The sequence below is a fragment of the Heterodontus francisci genome, chromosome 41, assembly GCF_036365525.1.
Source record: "Heterodontus francisci isolate sHetFra1 chromosome 41, sHetFra1.hap1, whole genome shotgun sequence".
Taxonomy (NCBI): Eukaryota; Metazoa; Chordata; class Chondrichthyes; order Heterodontiformes; family Heterodontidae; genus Heterodontus; species Heterodontus francisci.
The window spans coordinates 36,618,387-36,642,937 of record NC_090411.1 but is presented as its reverse complement, the minus strand read 5'-3'; the positions used below and the strand labels follow the sequence as shown (position 1 = coordinate 36,642,937).

General features: G+C 50.2%; 1 protein-coding gene across 4 annotated transcripts in view; it reads right to left on the bottom strand.

Annotated features, from left to right (window-relative positions):
• The window catches only part of LOC137353494 (zinc finger and BTB domain-containing protein 20-like), a 36,527-nt gene that overhangs the window by 752 nt on the left and 11,224 nt on the right, over positions 1-24,551 (bottom strand). For 3 of the 4 annotated variants that reach the window (XM_068019840.1, XM_068019841.1, XM_068019843.1), the window contains one exon: positions 15,057-24,432. The exons of the other annotated variant lie outside the window; for it this stretch is intronic. In XM_068019840.1, coding sequence (XP_067875941.1) covers positions 24,176-24,432 — 257 coding nt within the window. In that variant the 3' untranslated portion in view covers positions 15,057-24,175. Of the gene's footprint in view, positions 1-15,056; positions 24,433-24,551 lie in introns of those variants that run through there. 4 annotated transcript variants of the gene reach the window in all.

The following is a 24,551-nucleotide window of genomic DNA, read 5'->3' as shown; positions in this document are numbered from 1 at the left end:
AGACTTTTGGAATAAGCTTGTATTTCGAGGTGGGTGTTGAGCACCAGACTCTTATTTCATTTAGACTGTTGTAGGAGGTGGAAGAGGCCAGAAGAACAAGGGGTGGGGGCGATACAATTCTGCAGGGAGCTGTGCAGTTGCACTAAAGTTGCAGGGAAGCTCCCTCCCCACCCCAATTGCCCAGCCTGTGTCAGCTGAAGCTGCCTGGCTAATATACAGAAGGGGATAAATAGTGCCTGGGCAGCTTCAGCTGACCCAGGTGAAGACACCTCCCTCAACCAGAAGACCAGGAGTGTTTACAGTGCTCAGAGTACCACCCTTTAAGGAGAAAAAAAAAGCAAAGTCATCGCTTGCAGCCTGTCTTTCCCCTTTCCTGTATACCCTCAGCCTCTCCCCAAACCTCCTAGTTGGTTTCTTTGTTTGTTTGCTTGCTTGCAATTTGGGGGTGGGTTTAGCTCTTGAGCCATGGCAAGCCCATCATCACCGGTGGCGGGGCCTTCTCATACCTATGCGGCTGTAGCCTCTGTGGCCACCCGTGTGACCCCGTCACCTTTTAAATTAATTACTTCGAGCCATGGGGTAAAGAGTTATCCCCACCCCAATATGTCTATAGAAGCCTGTGTAAAGGCAATGGCCGAGGTTGTCGGCCCCTCGGCCATTGTGGCAGCCTCAAAAATGTACGGGAAGGCTGTGTTCTTCCTGAAGACCGAGCGGGCCGTGTCCCTGGCCCTGAGTAAAGGGCTCACTGTGGGTGGGACTTTCCTGCCGGTGGACCCTCTAGGGGCCACTGCGCAGCGGTTAATGTTATCAAACGTCCCGCCCTTTATTCCCAGTGAGCTCCTCCTTCCCCACCTGCACCACATGGGGGAGGTGAGGTCGGGGATCACCCCAGTCCGGCTTGGTCTTCGGGAGCACAGCCTCCAACATGTCTACTCCTTCCGCCGCCAGTTATTTATGCAGCTGGCGCGGGAGGAGGACTCGGAAGGCCAGTTTGATGTGCAGTTCCAGGGGACGGCCTACCGCGTCTTCTGGACCTCGGACGGGGCGCGGTGCCATGTCTGCAAGGGGGTGGGGCATGTTCGTAAGAACTGCCCAAACCTCCCGGCCGCCAGCTCCACCTCAGCGGCCCAGAGTGGTTCCACAGCACCTCTTCCCACTCCCCCCACACATCCAATAGACACCGCTCAGTCGGTTCCGGAGGCTGTGGTTTTCACAGCCTCCGGCGGGGAGGGGAGCGTCCGTCCGAGTGGAAGGAAGACGCGGGGAAAAAAGAAACATCATGAGGCGCGTCCCCTGGACACTTTGACACAACCCGAGCCTGAGCTCAGCCCAAAGCCCATTCCCATGGAATCCACCTGTCCCAGGGCTGGGCTCAGGCCCAGGGTGACTAAAAAGGAAAAAAAGGGTGCGGAGGCCTCTGATGACATGGAGGTCTCTGAGTCTCCGCGCCCAAGTGCGAAAAAGAGGAGAAGGCACCCCTCCACGGAAATAACACATGGCCCTGAGGTGCAGGGCCCATCTGTTGGAGGGGAGCTGTCTCCTGTTTCGGGTCCTCAGGTTCCCCCTACCGCCACCACCAAGGCTACAAAGTCCGGGCAGGAGCTCCCTATTCCTCAGGATGGAGGGGAGGGGAAGGCCCCAGTACGTGAGGCCCCTCCTGAAGGAGTAAGTGGGGCCCTGCTTGTGGTGGGGGAGCCTGGGGACGCCGCCCATTCCGCCACTGCTACTGGGTCGGGTGCCTGAAATGAAGGGGAGGGCGACGACCCAGAGGGTCAGCCCTCCCAGCCGGAGTCCACCACCAACCAGGAGACACCCGACCTGGTGAAAACTGAGAATGCTGCCCCATCTGCTGGACCTGTGGGTGCTCGCGGAGTGGGAGATGGCCTCCTCTCTCCGCCTCCGGTCTCGGCTCCGGCTGGATTTCCGGAGTCGGGATCTTATGTCTCCCCTGGACCACTCATTGGCCTGGGGACGGAGGTGGAGAGGGGTCCCGTGCTGCTGGTACCCACAAGCTCCAGTTTCACAATAGAACCCAGAGAGGACTCCTCCGCCATCGATCCTGGGGGTGGGATCGTGACGGAGGCGGGACCAGCTGGCGCGGCCGGGACGTCCGTCCCACAGTGTGTGGTGGATGTGTCGGCCGCTGGCGGTGACGACCCGGAGGAGGATGGGGATTCGGTGTGGAGCACGGAGGATGACCTTGATTCCATCGCCAGTGAGGTGGTGGAGTCCCTCGTGCCTCCCACTGAATCTCCCCTTATCCCCACGGCGGAACTCCGGGATTTCCTCGCGGCTTGCAGGGGTTGCCGCGATAAAGTTCAGCAGGCCCTCGGCCGTTGGTCGAATCTGGCGCTGATCATACAGTCCGTCCGTGCCGCCCTTAAGAAAGCAGGCAAGCACACGGGCGTGAAACTGGTTGAGAGGCGCCGGTTTAATGTGTTCCTCAATGGGTTGCTGGGGGAGTGAAAGGCCAGGTGCACTTCCACTCCCACCTCACAGTGAGGTGTTGGTGAAGGGTTTTAAGTACCTTTGACATGAAGATAACCATAGCCAGCCTCAACATCAACGGCGGCAGGGGGTCTCACCGCAGATTTCACAATCTCTCAGTCCTTAGGGAAGGGAGATACGCGGTGAGCTTTCTGCAGGAAACCCACACCGTTCCGGGAGACGAAGCCACCTGGCTCCTGGAGTGGCAGGGTGGGGTCTACATGAGTCACCTCACCCCTATTTCTAGTGGGGTGGCTATCTTGTTGACCCCGACTTTTCAGCCGGAGATCTTGGGGGTCAAGGAGCTAGTGCCGGGCCGCTTGCTCCACCTCGCCGCTCGCCTGGGTAGCGTGCCGCTCCACTTTGTGAACGTGTACGTGCCCAGACCTGGCGCGTTGTAAGCGCGCTTCTTTGAAGAAGTGTCCGCTCTCTTGAGCTCCATCGATAGCGGCGAGTGCATCATCCTCGGGGGAGATTTTAACTGCACCCTCGAGGTGGGGGATCGCTCCGGTCCCCAGCGCGGCCAAGCGTCGGTGGAGAAGTTGAGGGGACTGATCAGCTCCCTTAACTTGGTGGACGTCTGGCGGAATCTCCATCCCGACTCCAGCGCCTTCACGTGGAGGTCTGGAGGAGGGGGGTCGCGAATCGACCGCCTCTACATTTCGCAGGCGTACGTCTCCCGCGTCTCGGCGGCCTCCATGCGGCTGGTGCCGTGCTCGGACCACCGCTTGGTGTGGGCGGAGTTCACTCCGCTCCGCACGCGGGCGGGGTCCGCGTACTGGCACTTTAACAACCGGCTGCTGGAGGACGAGCGATTTCGGGACTCGCTCTGTCGATTCTGGGCCGACTGGAGAAGGAAGCAGGGGGGCTTCCCCTCCTTGAGGCTATGGTGGGATGTGGGCAAGACTCACATCCGCGTCTTCTGTCAGGAGTACGCGAAGGGGTCGACCAAGAGGCGGGAAGCCAAGATCGGGCGCCTTGAGAGGGAGGTGCTCGACTTGGAGTCCCGCCATCGGTCATGCCGTCGTGGACCCGGCCCTGTGGCAGGCGTACAAAGAGAAGAAGGGCGCGTGAGGGACCTGCAGCTCATAGGGTCCCGAGGCGCAAACGTGAGGTCGCGGATCCAGATCCTGGAAGATTTAATTCGCGCCTCACCCTTCTACTTGCTGGAAAAATGGCGGGGGGTCCGTAGGCAGCTCGTCGAGCTGCTGGCCGACGACGGATCCTCCATCACGGATCCGGAGGGAATGGGCCTCCTGGTCCGTACTTATTACAGTGCATTGTTCTCTCCGGATCCGTCCAGCGAGGATGCGCGCAGAGTTTTGTGGGAGGACCTGCCGCAAGTCAGCCCGGAGGACGCCGAAGGATTGGAGGCTCCGCTCACGTTGGTGGAGCTGACTGGCACCCTCCACCAGCTCTCAAGGGGCAAATCCCCAGGGCTGGATGGGTTGACCGTGGAGTTCCTCAGGGCGTTCTGGGACGTCCTGAGGGACGATTACGCGCGGGTCCTGGGGGAAAGCCTGGCGACCGGGGAGATGCCCCTCTCGTGGCGCAGGGCGGTCATCGTCCTGCTGCCGAAGAGGGGCGATCTCCGCCTGCTTAAAAACTGGCGTCCGGTCTCCCTCCTCAGCACGGATTATAAGATCTTTGCCTGGGCTATGTCTACCCGCCTGGGCTCCGTGCTGGCCCACATGATCCACCCCGACCAGTCCTACACGGTCCCGGGCCGGTCCATCCAGGACAACATCCACCTGGTCTGGGACCTGATCCATCTTTCCCAGAGGACTGGTCAGTCGGTCGCCTTTTTCTCCCTCGATCAGGAGAAGGCGTTCGACAGGGTGGATCACGATTACTTTTTCGGGACTCTGCGCGCTTTTGGACTCGGGCCGCATTTTGTGGCCCGGGTCCGACTTTTATACGTCGCTGCAGAGTGTCTAGTCAAAGTTAACGGGTCCTTGACGGCGCCCCTTCGCTTTGGGAGAGGAGTGCGTCAGGGATGCCCCATGTCCGGCCAATTGTATACCATCTGCGTGGAGCCCTTCCTGTGCCTGCTTCGCAGGAAGTTGACGGGATTAGTTCTGCGCGAGCCGGCCATGCGGGTCGTCCTCTCAGCTTACGCCGACGACGTGCTCCTCGCAATCACAGATCCCGTTGACTTGCGGAGGATGCGCGACTGCCAGCAGACCTTTTCTGCCGCGTCCTCCGCGAGGATCAATTGGGAGAAATGTTCCGGACTCCTGGTTGGTCAGTGGCGGGTGGACTCCCTGCCGGAGGAGATGACACCTTTTGTGTGGAGCACCACGCACCTCCTCTATCTGGGAGTCCACCTTAGCCCCGCTGAGGAAGCCTGGCCGGCAAACTGGCAGGAGTTGGAGGCGAAAGTCACCACTCGGCTGGGGCGCTGGACAGGACTGCTCCGAGTGCTTTCCTAAAGGGGCCGAGCGTTGGTCATAAACCAACTGGTGGCCTCCATGTTGTGGTACCGGTTGGTCACTTTGGCCCCGCCCCCTGTATTTGCCACCAAGATCCAGAAGAAACTCGTCGATTTCTTCTGGGGCAAGAGGAAACACTGGGTCTCTGCCGCGGTCCTGAGTCTCCCGATTGAGGAGGGCGGTCAGTCGCTGGTGTGCGTCCGCACCCAGGCTGCGACTCTCCGCCTTCGGACCCTGCAGAGATACTTGTACGTCGAGCGTCCTCCCAGATGGTGTGCGCTGGCGACGTATTTTTTCCGCCAGTGTCACTGCCTTCAAGACGACACGCAGCTCCCGGTGGAGTCCGTTAGCCGCGCCTCTCTGAGGGAGTTGCCTGTCTTTTACCGGGATCTATTCCGAGTCTGGAACATGGTCGCCTCCAGTCAGGGCGCTCCCCCGCCGGTGGAGGAGAGCGCCTCGGCTGTCCGGGCGGCCGACTCCGGGGACGGTCCGGCAGGCGGAGGAATAGCCGAAACCCCCGGGACGCCCCTCACAGCAGGTGGCGAGGGGGCTCGGGAGTGCGGAGCGATCCCGGCCGAGCTGACCCCCGCTCGGCCGGAACTGCTCATCGGACCCAGGCCCCGAAACCCTCCTCGGGAGCCGGTCCCGCACAATCTGAGCCGCCTCTTGGAAATGCCCTCCGTGCCATTCCAATCGGTGCGGAGGGGTTTCCTGTACGGGCTGCTCCTGCACAGTCTCCACTTCCTCCCCCTCGTCAGCCGGCTGGACACGCCCTGGTGGTCCTCGTTGCCATCTGGCGGCGAGGGGAAACCCCGATGGAGGTCTCTCTACGTGGGAGTCTTCCCCCTTTACATCGGGGACCTGGGGTGGAGGGTGTTGCACAGAGCAGTCCCGTGCAATAGACTTTTAAGTAGGTTCACGGACTCCCCGGCCGCCTGTACTTTCTGCGGCCTGGACAAGTCCTTGTTTCATGTATATTTGGAGTGTGCGAGGTTGCAGCCCCTATTTGCGAATTTGAAGGGGCTGCTTCTCAAGTTCTGGCTGCACTTCAGTCCCACGCTCCTGATCTTTGGGCACCCGGTGCGGAGGGGCGTGGGCCGGGAAGAGGATCTCCTCGTTGGTCTGCTCCTGGGCCTGGCCAAGGTGGCAATTCACAGGTCCAGGCTGCGGGCCGTCGGGGGGTCCGTCCTCCCCGATTGCCTGCCCCTCTTCCGTGGTTACGTTCGCGCCCAGGTATCCCTGGAGAAGGAGCATACGTTGTCCGCCGGTACGCTTGGCCGGTACGGCCTTCCGCGACCGGTGGGCACCGCAGGGGCTGGAGTGCATCGTTGATGCCGAGAATGGCATTTTAATTTGAGTTTTTTGTTCAAAAAAAGAAAAGATAAAAAAAAAGTAATGAGGAGATCCACATATTCAACCCCCAGGGCTACCCAAGGGTCAAGGGCAGCAACTACACTGTGGCAATTCAAATGGGAACTGTCAACAGAAAAACCTAACAACAGGTGGGTGGACAGGAAATCTGCAACCTTCTCAAGATTTTAAAGTAATAAATAGGCCTGGTGGATGGACTGCTTTAGGACTCAGCTCTGCAAAATATCTGGTCCAATAGACTGTATTGTCAATTACCTTGAAGGTTTCAAAGATAAAAAGAACAAAAAAAACCCAATTTGGGCTTTGAGCCAAGATCCAAGAATTGAATTAAATACAAGCTGCTGTAAACTTACGATTCAGTTTTCACTTAATCCCCTCTACACTGAATTACAACAGATCCAATCACTTCACATTAAGATTCCATTTAATATATCAGTGCTCACAATATTCTAATCGCACTTTGTTCTTTGCCTTGTTTTACTTGAAGAGACACTGACACTTACATGAAAATATTTTTGTCAGCAGTACCTTGGATTTTTTTGGTTGTTAAAGTGACATTACATACGAACGAGGAGCAGGAGTAGGCCACTCGGCCCTTCGAGCCTGCTCCGCCATTCAATAAGTTCATGGCTGAACTGATTACTCCACATTTCCACCTATGCCTGATAACCTTCCACCCCCTTGCATATCAAAAATCTATCTACCTCTGTCTTAATTTCAGTAAATAGTGGACCTGTGAAATAGTTGCACTCTTGCTAGGTAGCTTAGCAGAATGGGCAGAGAGGTGGCAGATGGAATTTAATACTGACAGTGTGAGGTGATGTACTTTGGCAGAATCGGATAAGGCAATATATACTTAATGGCACAGTTCTAAAGAGTGTGCAGGAAAACAGTGACCTGGGGGTGCATGTGCATAGATCGTTGAAGGTGGCAGGACATACTGAGTGTTAGTAAATCATAGGGGATCTTGAGCTTCATAAATAGAGGCTTTGAGTACAAAAGCAAAGACATTACCCTGAACCTTTTATAAAGCTCTAGTTAGGCCCCAACTGGAGTATTGTGTTCAGTTCTGGTCACGAAAGGAAGTGAGGGTCCTTGAGAGGGTGCAGAGATTTACCAAAATGGTTCCAGGGATGGAGAATTTTAGTTAAAAGGTTAGGTTGGAAAAGCTGGGTTCATTCTGCTTAGAACAAAGGAGATTGAGGGGAGATTTGACAGAGGTGTACGAGATTATGACAGGCTTTGATAAATTAGAGAAGGAAAACTGTTCCCATTAACAAATGGTACAAGGTCTAGGGGACACATTGAAAGTTTTGGGCAAAAGATGCAGGGGGAATGTGAGGAAGCACTTTTTTATGCAGTGGGTGGTAATGACTTGGAACTCACTGCCCACGAGGCTGGTGGAAGTGGAGATGATCAATGACTTCAAAAGGACGTTGGATGGCCACCTGAAGGAAATCGACTTGCAGAGCTATGGATATCGAGCAGGGTAGTGGGACCGACTGGATAGCTCCATGGACAGCCGGTCTAGACGATGGCCCAAATGGCCTCCTTCTGTCCTGTAAATGACTCTATGGCTCTTGAACTACAAAAAATTCCAAGTAGTAGTTACAGAATCTGCTCTTCCAAACGGAGATTGGAACTGGAGAAGGACTTTTGTTCTGGATGAGGTGATGTATCGGTGGGTATAGGTTTACAAAACTGATATTTGTACCAGTGACAACACTGCCTTAGATCTGATGGCTTGCTGTTAAAGGAGTGTGTCTCATCCCAAATCCTATCACCATGAGTTATTATGTACAGAAACAAACATACACATTTAAATCTTTTATTAAAAATAAGAAATGCTAATGAGCCCACACACACATGAGCATAAAGGCAGCTGTGAGCATTTCACCAGGAGCACATCCCAATTATGCCTCCTGGTGCTTTTGCAGGTTCAGGTCACTTGTGGAGTGCAGCCCAGGGTCACAGACAGATGTGCAGAGTATGCTTCAGATTTACAACTCCAGTCAAAGCCTGCTCTGAGCTGTTTGTAAGCTTTTTAAACACAGATTGCCAATCAGACCAGGGTCACCACACACCCAACTGTGGCCAGATAGTCAGGTTCAAGCGGGCTTTCCAACATCAAAGACACGTAGACATTAAAAGTCTGGGATCAAATTTAAACTCAATTTTTTCCCACTTCCTCCTGTGCATCATATGTTCTTGGTTCAGGTATTTTAATGAATTTTCATAGCAGCAAAGCAAAACTCGGACACATCTCTTCCACCGCCTGCCCAGTTGGAACTTGTCTCAGAATTAATAAACAACTGGCAGACAGATATGATGAAAACAGGTACCAGTGACACTCTGGATTCTGTGGTGATTTACCCACAGCAGACTCATCAGAAGTCCTTGGTGCACTGAAGCTAGTGCTGTTACTGTGCTCCTTCACACCACAATCTATTGCACTTATTGAAATTCAGACAAACATTGAACTCATTATTACCTATAGACCATTTGATGAGCAAAGGACCCATTTAGTGGGGTAGACATTACTCCTCAAATCAATAAGAAAACAAACTTTCACATTGTAAAATACTTTAAAATTCCTCTTACTGCATTATAAACATCAAGACCTGGTAAAAATCTTCAATAAAAACACAACTACACAATAATAAATTTATACACACGCTCTATCGCAACAGCTGGCAGATTTCTTGTACTGAAACACTAACATCAATAGCACACACACAGTACAACAGTTTAACTGCTTAATATGTCATTGCAACAGATTCTTTTGTCAGAATTTCCCATTCCTTCTAGTGAATTCCTTGTCCCTGATTTTCTAATTCTTCATCTTGGATATTTTCTTACTTTTTCCCTTTCTATGTGAAAGATGCTGACACTCACTGGTATACAGTTCCTGAAGGTGCTGACTCTCACTGGGATACAGTTCCTGAAGGTGCTGACTCTCACTGGGATACAGTTCCTGAAGGTGCTGACTCTCACTGGGATACAGTTCCTGAAGGTGCTGACTCTCACTGGGATACAGTTCCTGAAGGTGCTGACTCTCACTGGGGGACAGTTCCTGAAGGTGCTGACTCTCATTGGGATACAGTTCCTGAAGGTGCTGACTCTCACTGGGATACAGTTCCTGAAGGTGCTGACTCTCACTGGGGTACAGTTCCTGAAGGTGCTGACTCTCACTGGGGGACAGTTCCTGAAGGTGCTGACTCTCACTGGGATACAGTTCCTGAAGGTGCTGACTCTCACTGGGGTACAGTTCCTGAAGGTGCTGACTCTCACTGGGGGACAGTTCCTGAAGGTGCTGACTCTCACTGGGATACAGTTCCTGAAGGAGCTGACTCTCACTGGGATACAGTTCCTGAAGGTGCTGACTCTCACTGGGATACAGTTCCTGAAGGTGCTGACTCTCACTGGGATACAGTTCCTGAAGGTGCTGACTCTCACTGGGATACAGTTCCTGAAGGTGCTGACTCTCACAGGGATACAGTTCCTGAAGGTGCTGACTCTCACTGGGGGACAGTTCCTGAAGGTGCTGACTCTCACTGGGATACAGTTCCTGAAGGTGCTGACTCTCACTGGGATACAGTTCCTGAAGGTGCTGACTCTCACTGGGGAACAGTTCCTGAAGGTGCTGACTCTCACTGGGATACAGTTCCTGAAGGTGCTGACTCTCACTGGGATACAGTTCCTGAAGGTGCTGACTCTCACTGGGATACAGTTCCTGAAGGTGCTGACTCTCACTGGGGAACAGTTCCTGAAGGTGCTGACTCTCACTGGGATACAGTTCCTGAAGGTGCTGACTCTCACTGGGATACAGTTCCTGAAGGTGCTGACTCTCACTGGGGTACAGTTCCTGAAGGTGCTGACTCTCACTGGGGGACAGTTCCTGAAGGTGCTGACTCTCACTGGGATACAGTTCCTGAAGGTGCTGACTCTCACTGGGGTACAGTTCCTGAAGGTGCTGACTCTCACTGGGATACAGTTCCTGAAGGTGCTGACTCTCATTGGGATACAGTTCCTGAAGGTGCTGACTCTCACTGGGATACAGTTCCTGAAGGTGCTGACTCTCACTGGGATACAGTTCCTGAAGGTGCTGACTCTCACTGGGATACAGTTCCTGAAGGTGCTGACTCTCACAGGGATACAGTTCCTGAAGGTGCTGACTCTCACTGGGGGACAGTTCCTGAAGGTGCTGACTCTCACTGGGATACAGTTCCTGAAGGTGCTGACTCTCACTGGGATACAGTTCCTGAAGGTGCTGACTCTCACTGGGGAACAGTTCCTGAAGGTGCTGACTCTCACTGGGATACAGTTCCTGAAGGTGCTGACTCTCACTGGGATACAGTTCCTGAAGGTGCTGACTCTCACTGGGATACAGTTCCTGAAGGTGCTGACTCTCACTGGGGAACAGTTCCTGAAGGTGCTGACTCTCACTGGGATACAGTTCCTGAAGGTGCTGACTCTCACTGGGATACAGTTCCTGAAGGTGCTGACTCTCACTGGGGGACAGTTCCTGAAGGTGCTGACTCACTGGGATACAGTTCCTGAAGGTGCTGACTCTCACTGGGATACAGTTCCTGAAGGTGCTGACTCTCACTGGGGAACAGTTCCTGAAGGTGCTGACTCTCACTGGGATACAGTTCCTGAAGGTGCTGACTCTCACTGGGGAACAGTTCCTGAAGGTGCTGACTCTCACTGGGATACAGTTCCTGAAGGTGCTGACTCTCACTGGGATACAGTTCCTGAAGGTGCTGACTCTCACTGGGGAACAGTTCCTGAAGGTGCTGACTCTCACTGGGATACAGTTCCTGAAGGTGCTGACTCTCACTGGGATACAGTTCCTGAAGGTGCTGACTCTCACTGGGATACAGTTCCTGAAGGTGCTGACTCTCACTGGGATAGAGTTCCTGAAGGTGCTGACTCTCACTGGGATACAGTTCCTGAAGGTGCTGACTCTCACTGGGACACAGTTCCTGAAGGTGCTGACTCTCACTGGGATACAGTTCCTGAAGGTGCTGACTCTCACTGGGGAACAGTTCCTGAAGGTGCTGACTCTCACTGGGATACAGTTCCTGAAGGTGCTGACTCTCACTGGGATACAGTTCCTGAAGGTGCTGACTCTCACTGGGATACAGTTCCTGAAGGTGCTGACTCTCACTGGGATACAGTTCCTGAAGGTGCCGACTCTCACTGGGATACAGTTCCTGAAGGTGCTGACTCTCACTGGGGAACAGTTCCTGAAGGTGCTGACTCTTACTGGGGAACAGTTCCTGAAGGTGCTGACTCTCACTGGGATACAGTTCCTGAAGGTGCTGACTCTCACTGGGATACAGTTCCTGAAGGTGCTGACTCTCACTGGGATACAGTTCCTGAAGGTGCTGACTCTCACTGGGATACAGTTCCTGAAGGTGCTGACTCTCACTGGGATACAGTTCCTGAAGGTGCCGACTCTCACTGGGATACAGTTCCTGAAGGTGCCGACTCTCACTGGGGTACAGTTCCTGAAGGTGCTGACTCTCACTGGGATACAGTTCCTGAAGGTGCTGACTCTCACTGGGATACAGTTCCTGAAGGTGCTGACTCTCACTGGGATACAGTTCCTGAAGGTGCGGACTCTCACTGGGATACAGTTCCTGAAGGTGCCGACTCTCACTGGGATACAGTTCCTGAAGGTGCCAACTCTCACTGGGATACAGTTCCTGAAGGTGCCGACTCTCACTGGGATACAGTTCCTGAAGGTGCCGACTCTCACTGGGATACAGTTCCTGAAGGTGCCGACTCTCACTGGGATACAGTTCCTGAAGGTGCCGACTCTCACTGGGATACAGTTCCTGAAGGTGCCGACTCTCACTGGGATACAGTTCCTGAAGGTGCCGACTCTCACTGGGATACAGTTCCTGAAGGTGCTGACTCTCACTGGGATACAGTTCCTGAAGGTGCTGACTCTCACTGGGATACAGTTCCTGAAGTTGCTGACTCTCACTGGGATACAGTTCCTGAAGTTGCTGACTCCCACTGGGATATAGTTCCTGAAGGTGCTGACTCTCACTGGGGGACATTTCCTGAAGGTCCTGTCTCTCACTGGGGGACAGTTCCCCCAAAGCCACTGTCTCCCTTGGGGACAGATGCTTAAGTGCTGAGAGCTCTCTAGTACCGAGAAGTCATGTGTGGATTTTAATAGTGAGTACTGATAGTGATCAGGAGTAGGAACCCAGGACAGTATTCAGAAAAGGAGTAACACTGCATAGTGAATGGGAGCAGGAACCCAGGATAATGAAACAACCTGGATCGTGAATGGGAGCAGCAATCCTGGATAGTGAAGGGGAGCAGGAATCCTGTATAATGAAACAGCCTGCATAGTGGGGGATACAGTAAATGAATACGTGGCTGAACAGATGGTGCAGGAGGGTGGGCTTTAGATGCCTGGGACATTGGGACTAGTTCTGGGGAAGATGAGACCTGAACAGAGCCGGGACCAATGTCGTTGAGGAGCGATTTGCTTGTGCTATTTGGGAGGGTTTAAACTAACTTGGCAGGGGTGTGGGGCCAGGTTCTAATATTAGAGAGGAAAACCAAGGTGCACAGAGATTTGGGGGAGACAGATAGCACTAGGGTAGGAAATAGTAAGGCATTCGGTGGGGTCAGGGTAAGAGGGAATGTAATAAGGTCCAAATTGGGTTTACTGTGCATGATTGTGATTGTTCGGAGTATGGTAAATAAGGTTGGTGAGCTGCAGGTGCAGATAGGCACATGGAAGTATGATATTGTGGTGATAATAGAGACCTGGCTCAAAAAAGAGCAGGACTGGGTACTAAATATTCCTGGATACAAGGTGTTCAAGAAAGATAGGGAAGGAAGGAGGAGGAGTGGCAGTATTGATTAAGGAGAACATTACAGTGCTGGAGAGAGAGGATGTCCTAGAGGGGTCAAGGACAGAATCTATTTGGTTAGAGTTAAGAAATAGTAGCGATGCCATTACATTGCTCCGTGTATTCTATAGGCCACCAGCTCGTAGTAGGAAAGATATAGAGGAACAAATTTGCAAGGAAATTACAGTGAGGTGCCAGAATTATAGAGTAGTTATAATGGGGGACTTTAATTAACTTAACATAGACTGGGATAGTAATAGTGTAAAGGACAGAGAAGGAAGTTTCGAGAGTGTGTTCTGGAGAATTTGCTACATCAGTATGTTTCCAGTCCAATAAGGAAGGAGGCATTGCTAGACCTGGTCCTGGGGAATTATGTGGGCCAAGTGGAGCAAGCGTCAGTGCATGGAAGATTTAAGGGACAGTGACTACAGCATCATAATGTTTAGGCTGGCTATGGAAAAGGACAAGGAATAATCCAGAGTTAAATTAATTAATTGGGAAAGGGCCAATTTCAATGCGGTGAGAACGGATCTGGCCCAGGTAAATTGGAAACAAAGATTAGCAGGCAAAACTGTAACTGAACAATGGGCTGCTTTAAAAGAGGAGATAGTTCAAGTACAGCCAAGGTACATTCCCAGGAGGGGGAAAGATAGGGTAAACTCCCTGGATGATGAAAGAGATAGAGTAAGAAAAAGGGTGCATATGAAAGATTTCAGGTTGATAATACAATTGAGAACCAGACTGAATACAGAAGGTTCAGAGGGGAAGTGAAAAAACAAATGAGAGAAGCAAAGAGAGAGTATGAGAAGACACTGGAGTCCAAAATAAAAGAGAATCTAAAGATCTTCTATAAGCTGAGGAGTGGACTGTTTAGGGACCTAAATGACGATTTATGCATGGAGACAGGGGGTATGCCTGAGGTACTAAATGAGTACTTTGCATCTGTCTTTACCAAGGAAGTAGATTCTTCCTAAGTCATAGCGAAAAATGCACTGGATGGGTTAAAATTTATAAAAAGGTGTTAGAGAGGCTGGCTGTACTTAAAGTTGATAAGTCACCAGGACTGGATGAGATGTATCCATGGATACTGAGGGAAGTAAGGGTGGAAGTTGCGGAGGCACTGGCCATAATCTTCCAATCCTCCTTAGATACAGGGGTGGTGCCAGAGGACTGGAGAATTGCAAATGTTACACCCTTGTTCAAAAAAGGGTATAAAGCCCAGCAACTACAGGCCAGTCAGCTTCACCTCGGTGGTGAGAAAGCATTTAGAAATGATAATTTGGGGCAACCTTAACAGTCACTTGGACAAATGTGGATTAATTAAGGACAGCCAGCATGGATTTGTGAAGGGTAAATCATGATTAACTAACTTGCTTGTGTTTTTTGTTGAGGTAACAGAGAGGGTTGATGAGGGTAATGCAGTTGATGTGGTGTATGTGGACTTCCAAAAGACATTTGATAAAGTGCCACATAACAGGCTTGTCAGCAAAATTACAGCCCCTGGAATAAATGGGACAATGGCAGAAAGGGGCGGCACAGTGGCGCAGTGGTTAGCACCGCAGCCTCACAGCTCCAGGGACCCGGGTTCGATTCTGGGTACTGCCTGTGCGGAGTTTGCAAGTTCTCCCTGTGTCTGCGTGGGTTTCCTCCGGGTGCTCCGGTTTCCTCCCACATGCCAAAGACTTGCAGGTTGATAGGTTAATTGGCCATTATAAATTGCCCCTAGTATAGGTAGGTGGTAGGGAAATATAGGGACAGGTGGGGATGTGATAGGAATATGGGATTAGTGTAGGATTAGTATAAATGGGTGGTTGATGGTCGGCACAGACTCGGTGGGCCGAAGGGCCTGTTTCAGTGCTGTATCTCTAAACTAAACTAAAGAATGATATGAAATTGGCTGAGACAGGAAGCAGGGAGTCGTGGTGAATGGTTGTTCTTCAGACTGGAAGAAGGTATATAGTGGGTTTCCTCAGGGGTTGTGCCGCTAAGCGCATTGCACTGCTGAACTACAAGAAAGCCCCCAGCGAGTTAACATCCGTAGCACTTAAAGCAGCCAGAAGCGCTGCACAAAGAACAGCCAGGCACTGCGCAAACGACTACTGGCAACACCTATGCAGTCATATCCAGCTGGCCTCTGACACCGGAAACATCAGAGGAATGTATGATGGCATTAAGAGAGCTTTTGGGCCAACCATCAAGAAGATTGCCTCCCTCAAATCTAAATCAGGGGACACAATCACTGACCAACACAATCAAATGGACCGCTGGGTTGAGCACTACCTGGAACTGTACTCCAGGGAAAATGTTGTAACTGAGACCGCCCTCAATGCAGCCCAGTCTCTGCCAGTCATGGATGAGCTGGACATACAGCCAACAAAATCAGAACTCAGTGATGCCATTGATTCTCTAGCCAGCGGAAAAGCCCCTGGGAAGGACAGCATTACCCCTGAAATAATCAAGAGTGCCAAGCCTGCTATACTTTCAGCACTGTACGAACTGCTTTGCCTGTGCTGGGACGAGGGAGCAGTACCACAGGACATGCGCGATGCCAATATCATCACCCTCTATAAGAACAAGGGTGACCGCGGTGACTGCAACTACCGTGGAATCTCCCTGCTCAGCATAGTGGGGAAAGTCTTTGCTCGAGTCGCTTTAAACAGGCTCCAGAAGCTGGCTGAGCGTGTCTACCCTGAGGCACACTGTGGCTTTCGAGCAGAGAGATCCACCATTTAGTTTAGTTTAGAGATACAGCACTGAAACAGGCCCTTCGGCCCACCGAGTCTGTGCCGACCATCAACCACCCATTTATACTAATCCTACACTAATTTCATATTCCTACCACATCCCCACCTGTCCCTATATTTCCCTACCACCTACCTATACTAGGGGAAATTGCTAATGGCCAATTTACCTATCAACCTGCAAGTCTTTGGCATGTGGGAGGAAACCGGAGCACCCGGAGGAAACCCACGCAAACACAGGGAGAACTTGCAAACTCCACACAGGTAGTACCCAGGATTGAACCCAGGTCGCTGGAGCTGTGAGGCTGCAGTGCTAACCACTGCGCCACTGTGCTGCCAACATTGACATGCTGTTCTCCCTTTGCCAGCTACAGGAGAAATGCCGTGAACAACAGATGCCCCTCTACATTGCTTTCATTGATCTCACCAAAGCCTTTGACCTCGTCAGCAGACGTGGTCTCTTCAGACTACTAGAAAAGATCGGATGTCCACCAAAGCTACTAAGTATCATCACCTCATTCCATGACAATATGAAAGGCACAATTCAGCATAGCGGCGCCTTATCAGACCCCTTTCCTATCCTGAGTGGCGTGAAACAGGGCTGTGTTCTCGCACCTACACTGTTTGGGATCATCTTCTCCCTGCTGCTCTCACATGCGTTCATGTCTTCAGAAGAAGGAATTTTCCTCCACACAAGATCAGGGGGCAGGTTGTTCAACCTTGCCCATCTAAGAGTGAAGACCAAAGTACGGAAAGTCCTCATCAGGGAACTCCTCTTTGCTGATGATGCTGCATTAACATCTCACACTGAAGAGTGTCTGCAGAGACTCATCAACAGGATTTCGGCTGCCTGCACCGAATTTGGCCTAACCATCAGCCTTAAGAAAACGAACATCATGGGACAGGACGTCAGAAATGCCCCATCCATAAATATCGGCGACCACACTCTGGAAGTGGTTCAAGAGTTCACCTACCTAGGCTCAACTATCACCAGTAACCTGTCTCTCGATACAGAATTCAACAAGCGCATGGGAAAGGCTTCCTCTGCTATGTCCAGAATGGCCAAGAGAGTGTGGGAAAATGACGTACTGACACACAACACAAAAGTCCAAGTGTATCAAGCCTGTGTCCTCAGTACCTTGCTCTACGGCAGTGAGGCCTGGACAACGTACATCAGCCAAGAGCGACGTCTCAATTCATTCCATCTTCACTGCCTCTGGAGAATCCTTGGCATCAGGTGGCAGGACTGTATCTCCAACACAGAAGTCCTCGAGGCAGCCAACATCCCCAGCATATACACCCTACTAAGCCAGCAACGCCTGAGATGGCTTGGCCATGTGAGCCGCATGGAAGATGGCAAGATCCCCAAGGACACATTGTACAGCGAGCTTGTCACTGGTATCAGACCCACCGGCCGTCCATGTCTCCGCTTTAAAGACGTTTGCAAACGTGACATGAAGTCCTGTGACATTGATCACAAGTTGTGGGGCTCAGTTGCCAGCGATCGCCAGAGCTGGCGGGCAACCATAAAGGCGGGGCTAAAGCATGGCGAGTCAAAGAGACTTAGCAGTTGGCAGGAAAAAAGACAGAAGCGCAAGGGGAGAGCCAACTGTGTAATAGCCCCGACAACCAATTTTATCTGCAGCACCTTTGGAAGAGTCTGTCACTCTAGAATTGGCCTTTATAGCCACTCCAGGCGCTGCTTCACAAACCACTGACCACCTCCAGGCGCTTACCCATTGTCTCTCGAGACAAGGAGGCCAAAGAAGAAAAAAGTGTTAGGACCCCTGCTTTTCTTGATATATATTAATGACCTAGACTTGGGTGTACAGGGCACTATTTCAAAATTTGCGGATGTGATTCATTTTGGTAGGAAGAACAAGGATAGACAATATAAATTGAAGGGAACAATTCTAAAGTGGGTGCAGGAGCAGAGGGCCCTGAAGGTATATGTGCACAAATCACTGAAGGTGGCAGGGCAGATTGAGAAAGCGGTTAATAAAGCAAATGGGATCCTGGGTTTTATAAATGGAGGCATAGAGTACAAAAACAAGGAAGTTATTATAAACCTGTATAAAACACTGATTTGGTCTCAACAGGAGTTCTGGGCAGCATACTTTAGAAAGGATGCAGAAAAGAGCCACGAGAATGGCTCCAGGGATGAGGAACTTTAGTTATATAGATGGGTTGGAGAGGCCGAGTCTGTTCTCTGTAAAGAGAAGGTTGAGAGGTGATTTGATAGAGGTGTTGAAAGTCATGAGGGGTCTGGGCAGAGTAGATAGGGAGAAACTGTTCCCATGGGCAGAAAGATCCTGAACCAGCGAGTGGTTGGGATCTGGAATGCACTGCCTGAGAGTGTGGTGAAGGCAGGTTCAATCATGGCTTTCAAAAGCGAATTGGATAATTATCTTACAGAATCATAACGGCACAGAAGGAGGCCATTCGGCCTATTGAGTCCATGCCGACTCTCCCTAGAGCAATCCAGTCTGTCCCATTCCCCCACTCAATCCCCATAGCCCTGCAGGTTTATTTCGCCCAAGTTCCCATCCAATTTCCTTTTGAAATCATTGATCGTCTCCGCCTTTACAGGCAGCGAGTCCCAGATCATTACCACTTGCTGCGTTCTTCCTCACATTCCCCCTGCATCTCCTGCCCAAAACTTAAATCTGTGTCCCCTAGTCCTTGTACAATCAGCTAATGGGAACAGCTTTTCTTTGTCTCTCTTATCTAAACCTGTCATAATCTTGTACACCTCTATCAGGCCTCAACTGCCTCTGTTCCAAGGAGAGCAACCCCTGCTTCTCCAACCTAACCTTGTAGCTAAATTCCCTCATCCCTGGAACCATTCTGGTAAATCTCCTCTGCACCCTCTCAAGGACCCTCACATCCTTTCTAAAGTGTGGTGACCAGAACTGGGTTGTGGCCTAACCAGAGCTTTATAATGGTTCAGCATAATTTCTCTGCTTTATACTCAATATCTCTACTTATGAACCCCAATCCCATATTCTTTGCTAACTACTCTCTCAATACTTCCTGCCACCTTCAAAGATCTGTGCACATGAACCCCTAGGTCCCTCCGTCCCTACCCGCTCTTTCGAACTCTACCATTTAGTCTATATTGCCTCTCCCTATCCCTTCTGCCAAAATGCATCACCTCACACTTCTCTGTATTAAATTCTATCTAACATTTGCCTGCCCTTTCTGCTAGCCTATCACTGTCCTGTTGCAGTCGATTGGTATCATCCTCACTGTCTGCCACACCTCCAAGTTTGGTATCATTGGCAAATTTTGAAATTCTACTCTGTAATCCAAATCCAAGTCATTTATATATATCAAAAAAGCTGTGTCCTAGCACTGACCCTTGGGGAATACCACTGTTTACTGTCCTCCAGTCTGAAAAACATTTATCCCAACTCGCTGTTTTCCGTCAGCTGACGTTGACCCTCCTATTCCATGAGCCTCAATTTTGTTAAACTGCCGTTTATGTGGTATTTTGTCAAACACTTTCCTAAAATCCATAAAGACAACTTCACTTGCTTTCCCTTCATCAACCTTCTGTTACTTCATCAAAAAATTCAATTAGTCAAGAACGATCTGCCTTTTACAAATCGGAGCAGACCCTCGTGAATTAATTCAAACCTCTCCAGGTGCCTGTTGATTTTCTCCCTGATTATTGTTTCTTAAACCTTACCCATCACCAATGTTTAAACTGCAGTTACTAGGAATGTCCTCATGCTTTCATAGAATCATGGGAAGTTATAGAAAATTTACGGCACAGAAAAAGGCCACTGAAGAGAAAGAAATGCAGGGCTATGGGGAAAAGGTGGGGGAGTGGAACCTGGTAGTTGCTGTTGCAGAGAGCTGGCACAGACACGATGGGCCGAATGACCTCCTTCATGGCCATAACCATTCTATGATAGTGAACAGGAGCAGGAATCCAGGATAGTGAAAAACGCTGGATAGTGAACAGCAGCAGGAACCCAGGATAGTGAAACACCCTGGATAGTGAACAGGAGCAGGAACCCTGGATAGTGAACAGGAGCAGGAACCCAGGATAGTGAAACACCCTGGATAGTGAGCAGGAACCCAGGATAGTGAAACACGCTGGATAGTGAACAAGAGCAGGAACCCAGGATAGTAAAACACCCTGGATAGTGAACAGGAGCAGGAACCCAGGATAGTGAAACACCCTGGATAGTGAGCAGGAACCCAGGATAGTGAAACACGCTGGATAGTGAACAAGAGCAGGAACCCAGGATAGTGAAACATCCTGGATAGTGAACAGGAGCAGGAACCCAGGATAGTGAAACACGCTGGATAGTGAACAAGAGCAGGAACCCAGGATAGTGAAACACCCTGGATAGTGAACAAGAGCAGGAACCCAGGATAGTGAACAGGAGCAAGAACCCTCCATCAGGAGCACTGAGGTTAATTTTAGCATAGCTTTCTCTGCCCACATCACCTGGCCTAATTAAACACCTCTTGCTCTTTGCTATCTAATCCTTTTAGTTTTTCTTCCTTCTTACTTTCTCTCCTTACTGTACATCCTTGCATCAACATCTTCACTCCCCATCCTTGCATTTCTTTAGGCAGCAACCCTGATGTCTCTGTGAGTTTATTCAGAGTAGCTGAGACGCACAGAGCTGGAGGGCCCAGGATTGACACATGGTAGCTGACCACAGCTCGGACCCTACAATCAGGATTAAATGGAGGCTGGGAGAGAATTGGGCATGCCCTCTACAGTTGAATAGTGCACTGATGCTCATCACTTAGGCTCAGATATGAATAAGGGTCACTTATGCAAGATACAGGAAGGTCCATGGAAGTGGTTTAGAAGCAAGATGTAGCACAGCAAGTATCAGGTTTCAGTGTGACACTGAATGTTCGAGAATACGCCTGTACTGGCCAATCCAACCCAGCAACCGCAATCCAGAGTTCAACTACTGGCTAGGAAAGCTCACAGCTCAGCCTCAACTCACATCCTTCTCACAAAGAGAGGCAAGTTTATCCAGCAGTTGAACTGGGAGAGAATCCTATGCTCCCACTATTCCCACATGATAAGTATGGAGAGCTGGGGGAGAGAATTATTGACGCTAGAATAAATAAAGTTATCTCTCCCCTCATTCCTGAAGGCAGGCATTCTTGCTGGATGGGGACCAGCAACTCCCTGGGGCCTCGTGACACTCCCCTCCTCGAATGTTCCTTCTACGCTGCACGGATGTGCAGCAGTGCAGCAATCTGGAACGTACTGCATCGTGCAACAAACAGGCCACACACATCGAAGGAAAATGACAGGAAACACTGCCCTCTAAGTAGCCATGCACTCACTATCCAGCAGGAGGCAGTGAATGGAGATCAGTAGCAGGAGCCCTGACAGGTTTTTGAGCACAAACCGGTGCTTGAAGCTGGGACCACCTCATCTGTGTGGGGCAGTGCACCACCTGGCATAGAATTCACCCACTGACATACTAGTGGAGCTGATATGGTTTTAGTACAGCGATATGGGCTCTGTAACAGGATTAGATGAGGCAGCATTAGGAGGAAGCAAATCCAATGACAAAATGACAGGTAGACAGGGAGAGGACAAGGCAAAGACAATCAAGAGTTTGTTAGAGATCTCTTTAGTGAAAAGAGAGAAAGATTTGCCTGAAGAACCTCTACAGTATCACACTACTTAGGAATGACCTGCTCTCAGTACATAGGCCTGGGATATTTTAAAATATTAAATATTGTTAGCAGCATTGATAGTGTTCCAGTCACTAAAAGAACCGTTTGGTCATTGATTTGAAACTGACAGAATTTTTCTCATTTCACATAGTACCCAATTCTAACCTTCATACACAAGGCGTTAGTCCACTGATAGAATCAGGCAATGGTTCATTACCTAACCTCCCCCCGCTCAAATCTATTGTAACTAATATATAGAAATGCATTCTTGGAAAACATTCAATCATCAGTGATACCACTGGGTGCAGCATACAGTTCTAGACCTGGCACTATGGAGCACAGCACGTGGTGCTGGATTGGAAACCAAAGCCCAGCATAGGGTTGTAAAACCCAGCATTGTTGGATCTCTGGTACTATAGAGAAACTGTTGTAGATCTAATTGTAAAGCCCAGCAATGGTGTAGATCAGGATTTTGCCAGAATCAGAGACACAGCTGAAACAGGTTTGTCAGGAAGAGGGAGTAATGCAGGGAAATCAGCTCTCTGACAGACCCTCCATTTCTCTTTGGAGGTCAGATAGAGACTGGAATCCCTCCCTGTGTATTACGGTTTACCTCCTTTACTGAAAATGTTACCCACTATTACTGTCTGGCTGGACTGGAATCTCATTCAGAACTGATAAACACAATTCATCTTCCAACACACACAGACTAAGACACAGTAATACACATATTTCTACATCATTTTTTTTGCAGAGAATCAAACTGAAGCTTTTTAACTGAAGTTGTCCCAGCTCCTTCATGTTTCTCCCTCCTCCTATAAAGGTAGTCTCATGTTTGTGTTTGGCAGCAGGTATCAACTATTCACTACCTCAAGTAGCCCTATTTATGTGATCTAAACAGTTAGTGTTGGCAGGATGGCTAAGAGATGGTCACAGGCTATCCAGAGCCTGTTCTCACCCAGCATCTCCACAATCGAGGGTCTCGGGGTAATGATCAGGAGCAGGAACACTAGCTAACTTTCCTCTCACTAATGCACCGGAAATTAGTCCAGTACTTAAGATACACTAGGTCCAACCCCGCGCAGGGGATAGAGCAGGCTTTGAGGGCCTCCACTGGCTTGTTATGTGGCCAGTGATGAGAGGGAGTGGGGCTGGGTCCTCCACAGTACCAGCTCTGGGAGAGGCCTGCCAGTGGTATAACGTGGTGTACCTAGTTTCCTTAGAACATACAAGTACCAACTGGGAAGCCAGGCTGGGAGTGTGTTTTAAAAAAAAAAATCTGCCCATTACCAAGGATCACTTGTTGGGTCTTTGTGGCACCAGGGAGAGGGTGAACCCAGTAGACAGTCTCCTCTCCCCCTCTAGGATCAATCACTACAGTATGCAGCATTTGATGAGGAGGAACTGAGGATGCCCACCACTGATATGCAAATGAAGGAAGCTCCACCGACACTAGAAAGTCAACTGGGACAGTGGTGGATCTAACGGGTGTGATCGCTATGGAATTGCCAGGGTCACAGTTCCGTGCACTTTCAGGCTTGAATTTTTTTCTTAACATATTGCAGGTAATTGATGCAATGAGGCAACTTTAGCCAAACCGAGAAGGCAGTGAGAACAGACAGTGGGACAAGCTGGGATCTGGACAACAAGGATGGATTTTACTCTCAATACCTAATCACCTAAACACATTAGAGAACTGGACTCTAGCTTATTAATTGATAAATTAAATATTTCAGGCAGTGTTTAAAAACATTAAGAAAGGCATAGCTGAACTAGCTGGCTGTTCCATTTATTACTTTAATAATTAAATAAAAAATTGTAACTGGAGCTTGACCTCAATTAATCTGAGGAGCTGCCATAACAAGCCTTGGAATTGGAGGAGATTCATCAATACTGCTTCTCTAAACACTCACTGAATGCCCAGATGTTTCTAGCTATTAGTTTTACTACAGTGATCAATGTTATGTCAAGTTCCTGTGTACAATTTTAACAATGCTGTTAATCCATTTATTTAAAGTGGGTTTGTGACCCTTCAGTGCAGGAATTTTACCCACCTGGTGCTCTGAAAACCTCCCCACCCCTTAGGGTTCCAGGATACCTTGGCCCGAATGAGAGCATGGACAAAAAATGTCAGTGGACTATTTAGCTGTGAGGGGCATCATGGCTGAACCCAATCATATCCACATTCAACATCAACACATCTTCTAATGGGTAGTGAACACTTGCTGGTTCTCCTCTCCCTAACCCATAGTCACTAAGGCCAACTCTGGCATTGCTACAGGCTGAGATTAGTTAACTTAACACAGAATGGGAACCAAACCAGGCTCCCTTCTGCTCTGTGTTGTCTCAGTATGACCCAGGTAGTGCATCAACTCACTGAGCTATGTGGGGAGATTCCTTGCTTTTTTTTTTGGGGGTGGGGGAGGAATGCGGTGTCCACCACCCCCGCCCCATCCTGTGTTTACACTGTAGCTGGTTTATATCTCTGGGTAAAACCCCTCGGTGTGCTGGGCGTGGGTTTGCTTGCTACGCATTATTATCCCAGGTAAATCCAGTATGGGTGGGATTTACCTGGCTCAGCCTGGCCCACATGTGCTTATATAATGTGTGTGGCCATGTGCCTCTCCAGCAGAGTCTTGTGAGAGAAACGCTTGTTACAGACATGACACTCGAAGGCCTTCTCGCCGCGATGCAGCCGCATGTGCACGTTCAAGGAGCTCTTTTGCGTGAAGCGTTTATTGCACACCGGGCACTGATACGCTCGCACTCCTGTATGTGTCACCATATGCTTTATCAAGTAGTCCCTAAGCGAGAATGACCGCCAACACACGCTGCATTGATGGGGTTTCTCACCTGCAGAGGAGGTGGGGAGAGAAAAGAAATCAGTAAGTCACAGAAGAGAGACCTCAACTGCAGAAAATGAACATCATTAAAAACCATTCGGTAAGTAGTAAACTGATGGCTGAATGCGT